This window comes from Hippoglossus stenolepis, chromosome 6 (genome assembly GCF_022539355.2).
Source record: "Hippoglossus stenolepis isolate QCI-W04-F060 chromosome 6, HSTE1.2, whole genome shotgun sequence".
In the NCBI taxonomy this organism is placed as follows: Eukaryota; Metazoa; Chordata; class Actinopteri; order Pleuronectiformes; family Pleuronectidae; genus Hippoglossus; species Hippoglossus stenolepis.
Genome location: NC_061488.1, coordinates 13016338 through 13025800, shown reverse-complemented (window position 1 = coordinate 13025800; position 9463 = coordinate 13016338). Strand labels below are relative to the sequence as shown.

The 9463-nt window shown below is 42.3% G+C and overlaps 1 protein-coding gene across 1 annotated transcript; it reads left to right on the top strand.

Annotated features, from left to right (window-relative positions):
• The first annotated feature begins 3227 nt into the window (after positions 1 to 3227).
• ankrd33aa (ankyrin repeat domain 33Aa) lies at positions 3228 to 9084 on the top strand. The gene is made up of 5 exons (XM_035158295.2): positions 3228 to 3598; positions 5414 to 5733; positions 5848 to 5977; positions 6074 to 6214; positions 6627 to 9084. The coding sequence occupies exons 2-5, from the start codon at positions 5449 to 5451 to the stop codon at positions 7442 to 7444; spliced, it is 1374 nt and encodes a 457-aa protein (XP_035014186.1). The 5' UTR covers positions 3228 to 3598; positions 5414 to 5448; the 3' UTR covers positions 7445 to 9084.
• The last annotated feature ends 379 nt before the right edge of the window (positions 9085 to 9463 follow it).

Sequence of the window (9463 nt, the reverse complement as noted above, 5' to 3'; positions counted from 1 at the left end):
TGGAAATTAGATTTTATATATAATTTAGCAAAAAATAAACAAAAGCGCAGTTGTCTCTGTGGTTGAGGGTTTTTTATACATTTTGAACTGAAATACTTTAGTCATTTAGATTCAATATGAAATAAAACTACAAGATGATCTTCATATGTGTAGAGGTTTGTATTTCTGGTATTTTAAAGCAAGAAGACCAAATGAATTCAGAGTTATTACAAAATCTGCTTAATCACCTTGCAATATCTGTTAACTTGATGATTCACGCGTTTATATCTCCCAGACTCGATTACTGTCCCTTTTCACCGGCCTCAGTAAATTGTCTACGCCTGCAAATTGTCCAATATGCTGCTGCTGCAAAGCTACTGACCGGATCCAACAAGATGACGCACATCACACCCATTCCATATTCTGTACTCTGGCTTCAGAATTCATTTTAAGCTAATCGAACCATGGCCAGGGAACTAGGTGCATCTCCAACCTGTTGCTACCTTACATCACCAGTAGGTCACTCAGGTCCTGTGAGCAGAGTTTACTAGTTGTCCCTCGCACATGATTAAAAGGTGATTGCACATCTGAAGCCATGGCAAGACACTTTGGAATGTCCTTCCTATTGACATAAGATCTCATCACATAAAAACTAATAAATTCAATCTGCCTTTTTTCTACTTTTCCTACTTTTTTTATTTGAGCAAAAACGCTTTCTCTGTCTCTTATTGTTAAATTTCAACAGTTTACAACAGTGACTCGCTCTGTGAAAGATGTTATATTAAATTAACTGTATAAACTTGTCATCTGTTTGGGCTTCATCTCAAAAATAATTTAAATGTTAAGTATTTATGATGGAGAGAGTTATACACTGATCTGTGGTGCTCTCATTTCCATACTTCTCTATGTTTGATGTTTTTTGTGTGTGTTCTCTGGCACTGAACAATACATCTGCTCAGTATGCACTTTTGACCAAGCATGAGTAAAAAGTAAAACCCCACAAACTTCCACTTCACCTCATAATAACTTTTCCCAAATCATCCAAAAATCCCCCTCTTGCCTTGCATAACACATTTAGCTGCTTCCTCCCTGCTTCCTCTCATTCACCTGATTACCCGAGGGGTTTCCAATGCTTTCAAATTAGCAGTAAAAGCAGTCTGTCTTCACTCCGCATAATAAAAATAAATGTTTTAAAAATAATGCATATAGAAAACTGCTACTGAGCAGAGAAGGTGCTGGTAGGAGCGGCGGTGGAGAGACTGCCAACAATCTAAAATTAGCTGAGCACTGACTTTAGAATCAGTCACTAAGCCGGCTAAACTTAGTTCATTGCTTCCCAAGCCTCTTTCCAAGTTCTCCTGCTCTGCCACTGACCTCTGGTGGGTACCGTGGTGTCTGGGGAGAAGACTGAGCTGCCATTTGCAGCGATGAGTGAGTGATTTGCAGAATCGGGAGGAAAATAACTCTGACCCTATAAGGAAAGTGTGAGTGTTATCGGGAGGTGGGAATCAGGACAAAATGTTCCTTTACTCATACACCACAAGTTTGATGATCATTTGTAAAAATCAAAAGCTTTAAGTTCTGGGGGGAAAACTACAACCTCATGTTGGAGCATGCATTGTGTGCTACACTGCCCCCATCTGGTGCCACAGAGAGGTCATTCTTGTGTTGCTAATAGGATAAAGGAAAATTACAAACGCACACACACCACTACACTCTGCCCTGTTGTGTGCCAAACACACTTCCCTTTCCCTATCAGCTCCTTTTTCTGTTTTGGCCTCACAAGCGATAAATCTTTGCCCCTAAGCAGGTCCCTCTTTTTTCCTCTTCCTGTGTTTCATATCAGTACAGAGTCGAGACACAACTCAGGCCCTTGTGTCTAAACATAGCACCTTCCGAGTTGTAGTTGAAGTTAGAGTGATGCTCTGTGTCCGATCTAATGGTTCTTTGCCACGGGGGCAGCCTCTAATAAGGAAATGGCTGAGGCGTTTGACGGGCTCCAGCAGGGATGACGTCGTTGGAGGTGTTTAAGCGTCAGTGACATCTCTGGTTAATTCTTCAGACAGAGCAGCAACTATAATTCTCAAAAAGTTGTTTCAAAGGGAATCCAATTTGTCACAGTGGCTTTACACTGCCAGAACGGGGCTCTACAGACAAACTGATATCACAATAATTTTATACGGGCACAGAATTTGACGACAAACCGTTCCACTCATGTCAAATGAAGAGTTCTGTGCAAACTAGACAGATATATTTGGAGGTGATGTAGAGAGCAGCTGAAAGCTACAGTGAGGATTAATGTTGGGGCTATTTTAGTCTAAATATCTTGCTCACCTACAACACAGTAACTCTAACCTCACATCCTGGTACTGCACGTCCCGGTAGTTTCACAAGGGGGCGGTCGACCTTTCTACAACAGAGAGGAGCTGTTGCATAATCCAGGCTGCATTCACATGTACAAAGTCACTGATTGGCCTCACTCCACTTCAACATGAGGGTTAATCTGTTTACATGCACCTTTGATACCACGTGCTTGAGTCCCTGCGGTGCTATGAATAAACCTGTTGACACGATACTCCTATTCCTGTTCACATAAGGGATTCGGACCTCAAAATAAGAGGTTGTTTTTAGAGAGCCACGTTTCTTACAACTTGAATACAAGATTATTTACGAGTTTTGTTGAGAAAAAAACAATGTCACCAGATTAACGAAAGTCAAAAATAGAAGAACTGTAATAGAGAACATGCAGGCCCTTCTTACTCTGTTATTGAACTCGTCTGTGCAAGTTTTCCACAAACATTTTCTAAGATGTTTCATCACATCAGTATGCTGATCAGTTGTTTTCTCCACAATGCCTGTGTGGGTGTACTAAGGAGTTGTGCTTGTGCGTGCCATGTGTTTGAGCATGTATGTGTGTCATTCCTGTCATGGGAATAATTACTGCCAAGGCCCCCTGGCTTAGAATAAGAGCAGAGTTAGATTGTTGTCCCAGTAAATGGATTTCCATGGGAAAAACCCCGGCCCAAGGCGCTGTCTCCCATTGCACAGACTGAAATGACTCAGGCAGGGGGTCCTTGGCAGCAGAGCAGATTTGGAAACCATAACTTCCATGATTCCGTCAAAGCTCTTATTTGGACAGTCATACAGGTTTGCTCTGACACAACAGATGGGCAGACGAGAGCTGTGAGTGGACAGATTGTGAAAGAGCAGTGGAGACGAGCGCGGGGGAGAAGCAGGAGGGAGAGCAGACTAAACTCAACAGACTGTAAGGGGAGCAAGGTTGGCTTCTGTCTGTTTCTTTCTCTTAATCCGTAAATCTTCTGTAATCAGGATGAGAGGGACAGAGCATGTTGCCTGACTTAGGACAGCGGAGTCTAAGTTGGGACCTGGACGGATTGCTTGCTGATGAGGAGAGCTAACTGGCCAGTGGGATACATGGAGGGAGGGGGGCGGCTCGAGCTGGAGTCAGTTTGGGAAACTTAAACTGAAACCAGTTTCCACCAAGAACCATCAGGAAGAGTGGAGGTCAAAGACATGAGGATGGTTTAATCAACAAGAGCAAATTTTAAAAGAGAGAACAAAGAGCGAAGAGGACCAACAATCCCTGGATTGTTTTAGGGTGAGACTTTTGACTATTACTATTTTGGACTGCAGCAGACGTTTAGGCCACTGTGGCAGAGTAAAGTGAGAGCTTTCTATGTTTGTGCAGAAGGAGGAAGAAGAGAGAGAAAATGTTTGTGATAATAATCCTCATTTATTTCTTGCGAGAGATGAAACAGAAACATATGTCTGCGGGATTAGAGGAGTTGAGCAGTTCTATCTGACATCTAACGACAGATTATCCAAACAATGCTATTAGGCTAATAACTTAGCATTAACATATAATTGTCACCAGGTGCAAAACTAATTCTGTGCGAACAATTATCTGTGTGATTTGGTTTAATGATGTATGCAGCGTAGAGACTCATTGGACTCCCTGCTTTACAGGTTCAATTCATCCACTGATGCACATTAAAGCAGCCAAGTTCTTTCTCTCTCTTTCATCTGCAGCTCCTTGGGAATAAGTCAATCCCAACAGATCACAACACATTTTATGAGTGTGTTTGGAGGTTATTGATTTACATACATGCAAACACAAATTGTAAACAACGTGAGAACCGGAGTGTACTTGAAGTGCAGAGCAGCGTGACACGCTTAAGACACCATGACAGATGCTGTCACTACACTGGCCTCCCGTTGCTTCCGGCACCATATGGCCTTTCTCAACCCAGTAAACTCCTCCTGCTATGCCTTCCCTGCCATCACTGTCACAGACTGGGCTCCTGCTGAAATCAAACACTGTTTGTCGGTCATTACTCTGCCTGTTGTTAATTTGTAAATATGGCTTGCACCATTTTATACAATTGAGTTTTAATTAGCCTACATATGGGGGCATTACTTGTAAATTCTCAGTCATAATAACTATTCTCCTACTCTATTCCAAACACTGGTAAACAAAGCATGTTGCGCAGGCAATGATACGGATGCCTTGTAAATGACTTACATCTCAGCAGAGGGGCTGAGCAGAGATGAAGCTCCTCATCCACTTTAGGCATCATGCCTTAGTCAAGGCGCTCTCAGGTCAACAGATCGATTTAGCATGCTTACCTTAGAGGCTGCCATTGTTTTGTTGTAGTTTCGCAGTCAAACATCTACTGAGACTTTTGATTTGAGGAGAAGAAGTCATTGAAGGTTCCCGGTCTGAATCGCGGTTCAGTCTTTTTGTGGAGGTTGTGGGTTTTCCTCCCACAGTCCAAACACATGCAGATTGGGGGTGAGGTTAATTGGAGACTCTAGACCGAGCGTAGGTGTGAATGTGAGTGTGAATGATTGCTTGTCTCTGTATGCTGGTCCTGTGATAGGCTGACAACCTGTCCAGGGTGTACCCGCCCCCTCAGCCAATGTCAGCAACCCTCATGGATGGATGGAGAACAAATCATGCATGTTCCTAAACTAGATGCTAGTTGTAGTGACGTATCTTTTGTACACAAATGTCGACACAGTCAACAGAACCTTTCTTATTGGGATGAGCACAATATAATATGCAGTACAACTTCAAATGAAATCAGCAGCGTGTGACCACCGACCACAGTATTTGTTTAGTGTCTGTTAAAGCCGCTATTCCCCCACTGTAGCAGTAGCATCTATCTAAATTGAAAATGAGCACTCCACAGTCTCCATGCTGTGTGACTGGGCCAGACAGTATTTAAAGGTGATATGTTAATCTGTTCCAACATTATATTTTCATTTTTGTTAGAATTAATGCCCGTCCACACCCCCCGATTTGGCTACTCAGAACTCAGAGGAAGTGCATAGCTGTCACATGGCTCAGAGAAAAAATTTGGAAAAAGATAATCAAGAAATCGTGTTCATTTTCTTAAATTTTCTATTCAAGATGCGAATAGTGGACAGCAGACCTGACACCGAGGCATGATCCAAGGCAGAGTGCGGGGTCCAATGGCCACTGCATGTGATGACCCCCACCTGGGCGAAGGCCCATCCGATGACTGCGACATCCTCCTGGATGATTCGGACTCAGAGAGTGTGCTTTCCGATGACTCGGTGCTTCCCGACTATGAAATGGAGGAAGATCCCAGAGAGCCGGCTAAAACAGTGTACGAGGCCTGTGCCAGGAACGACCCCACATCCCTGTGCAGCATGCTGGAGAGAGGAGTCACTAAAGAAGAGGCCAATGAGATGGACATCAATGGCAGGGTGAGGAGTTTATTTTTGTATATGTAGATACAAATATATATATATACAGATGTACATATAGGTACAGTTAGATTTTAACAAAGGCCACTTTATTTCTACCTTGTTCCTCGTCAGAATGGACTGATGTTTGCTGTGGCAAAGGGTTTCGTCGATATTGTCACCATGCTGCATACATGTCCATTAATAGACATCAACCAGCAAGATAATGATGGAAATACTGCCCTCATGATTTCTGCCCAGGCAGGTAAGTTTGAAGTCATACCGTAATAACACATAAACTCAACATCAGGTCTCAATTTAATACCCCAGAAACATAATGTGGTTGTTTATTTCAATTCAGGCTTCATCACCATTTTGAACTATATCCTCAACTTCTACTCTGGCGTGGACACTGAGGTCAGGGATCCCCGTGGCTTCACTGCCCTCATCAAGGCAGGCCTGCAGGGCAGAGAGGAGTGTGTGTCTGCCCTGCTAATGCATGGTGGGTTTATGGCACTTGAGAAATGTGTTTGTCATGTTGCTTTCTGTGCAATTGAAAGGTCTGCTAAGTTACAAAGGCCAACGTCCGTGGCAAAGGGAGTAGCTTTGCTCCTGAGGAATCCAAAACACCCTCTTTGCATTCCTGGCTATTTTCACCAAGTATCATGTAACATACCCTTCTAACTAGTTTGGCTCAAATTGAGGTACAGCAGAAACAACACCATTACTGTGGCAACAGCAGTGTTTTCAGCTGATCAGGAAGTCTATTGGCAAGGGGCTTGCATTTCTAATACTGGCTCTAAAAGCAACCACATGGTGGGGTCATTTTACTGTTTAGGCAGCATTTGATTTCCTCACTTCTCTCATCGTCCAATAACTTGTTTCCTTGTTTTCTGCTTTTTTCTCATGCACAGGTGCTGATATGAATGCAATGGACATGGTCCAAGGGAGAGGCCTGAAGGACTGGGTCCTGAGGACAGGAAGGTTTGAAACTTTGAACAGAATACGCCGTCTGCAGGCTCATCCTGTCGCTGAGCATTTCTGTGAAAGCTACATGCCCGAGTGGCCTGAGCTGAAGCCACTGGTGGCAAAGGCCACCGCCCCAAAATCAACCAGTCAGAAACTGAGGCAGCGTCTAAAAGACAGCCTTACTTTCAGCTTCCCTCAGGACCCACAAGACAATGGGGTCATGGACTATATGGTGCGAATGACCACAAGCATCCACAGCCCCCTGATAGCCACTGGCTGCCGTCCTCTCTGTCCCACCAGCCCTCCAGAGATTGGCAAGCGACGGTTTGCCGTTCCCGAACTGCTCGAAAAGCACAGCATCAAGGAGCTGGAGGAGGGCACAGTATCCCACAGCAACGGCTCCATCACCTCAGCTTCTCCTCCCGCTGTGTCAGCCACCTCCGTATCTCTGACATGCTGCCAGGACTCCAGCCGCAGGGAGAGCCTGGCCTCAGGTGGCATGAAAAGCTTCGTTCCCCGCAGCATAGCACACAGGAACAGCATCTTCCCCTCGGGCTGTATTCCTAAGATTGAAGTGACAAGATCTGGCGAGCCCACTCCAAAGAAAGAGAAAAAGAAGAAAAGAGAGAAGGGCTACCTGGAGCCTCCTGTCTGGAAGTACAAGGAAGCCAAGGAAGAGAAAAAGAGAGTGAAGAAGCAGGAAAAGCAAAAAGACCAAGATAAAAAACCCAAGGGGTCCAAACGTTCATCAAGCCAAAAATGAGGCAGCACTTTGTTTTCCACTGAGAATTTTACTGTGATTCTGTCACAACATGAGAAACGAGTTTGTGGTCTTAGCGACTCTAAAGACTGATTTAACAGAAGAAAAAGGAAACTTCAAAACTATTAAAACCCATTGGTGGATTTAAACTTTGGCCTTGGATGAACAGGAGAAAACTGGAGCCACTTGAATTTGCTTGGTGTGAAGTAATTTTCATCCTAACTGGGAGATATTTAGTGACATGTGACCGTTTCTTATTTCATCTGCGAAAGATTGGATTAGTAAAAAAAGTCACGTGGAGATGGAACGTTCATCATTTTATTTTGAAAACATTGTACATTTGTGGGGACTTTGTCAATCTGTGAATTGTTAAGATTTCCAGGTAGCGTGCCATTATGGTGTTTATGCAGGATAACTAATGACAAATACTGTATGTGAGCAAAGGCCTTCAGCAAATTGATATATGTAATAGTTAGTCATGGACTGTTTACAATGTTGAACACAGAGAGGAGAGGTCTTCAAACTATGTGTTTCGCTCCTCTACAAAAAGGGATATTTCATAATATGTTATATTATACTGTATATGCATTTTATAAGGCAAAGCACTGACGTTGCAGCTAGTTTCAGCTATTGTACAGTTCTTGTAGTTTTTAATGCCTCCTCTCTGCAGTGGGTGTAATGGCACCTAAACAAACAGAAACTGTTACCAAAATCAGCTCATTGATGGAGGTGGAAGTGGAGACATCCCGTACCACCATCAGCTGGTCCATTTCCAGTAGCTCGTTGTCTGAACACATGTAACTTCAGTCAAAAGCCTATTTTTCCACATCTATGAAATTGATCTGCCCTTCCTGTTTCATCACATGCAGCATCTGTGTAAATATGTTATTAAGCAGAGTGTTCATACTTCAAACAGCTCAGCAATGATTCGGAAACAGGAAGTAAATCGTAGCTGCGAAGTTCATTGTCCTGAAAACAAGACAAATCCCTAAAACAAATGTGCTGCTGTTTCTGGCTGTTCCTTAAACACCACTACCAGGCCAAAGGTAGAGTCACTTTAGATTTTACAGTTATGTTTTACTGAGCCTCAAAGGTATAATCCCCAAATCGATCTCCATTCAATTTTATATATCATTTTCTAACCCCCGAACGAGGCTAATTCCGTCTTCAGTATATGCAAAAAGTACCAGAGTTCTGTATGGCTGACACACAACTCTCAGTGGTTCAAGTACTGCGTTTGATAGCAGAGGTACCTATGCATAGTCCAAAAATATTTGAACATAATATTACTCAGGAAATCCTTTGTTCATAGTATGATGCCCATTAAGCAAGAAATCGATTTAAAGGTCCACTTTACAAAATATTCTGTTTATAGATCAACACGGTAACTCCTCAAATGAAAATGAAAACCCATATACTTGTAACTGCATCACCTGCTACAACTACAACACGATAGATTTAAATGTGTTATCGAAAAGAGAAATAATAGATGCTAATCTTAGGAAAGATTAGTGTTGTTTCAGGGATTACTTTAAAGTCAATGTAAGAGACTGGAAAGCTCAGGTCTTCTACATCTTTATTGAGTGTAAGATGGATGAAAATGTTTGTTTACAAGTTTGGAATAAAATTACTGACGTTTGTGAGTGAGTTTGGTTTTCTTTCTACACAGTAAACTCGTACTAAATACGGTTTATTTATCTCTAAAGTGGCAAGTGATTGATTTTGAACCCTCTGAAATATTTTTAATCCAATGTGCAATATCATAACAATTAGCTTTTATAGGTTATGCAACAGATGATATATTGTTGTAGCATATTATATAATTTCTAAATGTCGTTATTAGCCTCAAATATCCAGTATTTGACTATATTATCTTACAAATTGCTTTCCACATTATACATATAAACTATGTGACTATGTTATTAATTTGATTCAAAAAAACAGAAAGTACTTCCAGTGGTTGAAAAAAGCTCCTTGTAGACCAACTTCAACATTTAACTTTTGCTTAAATATTATTGTATC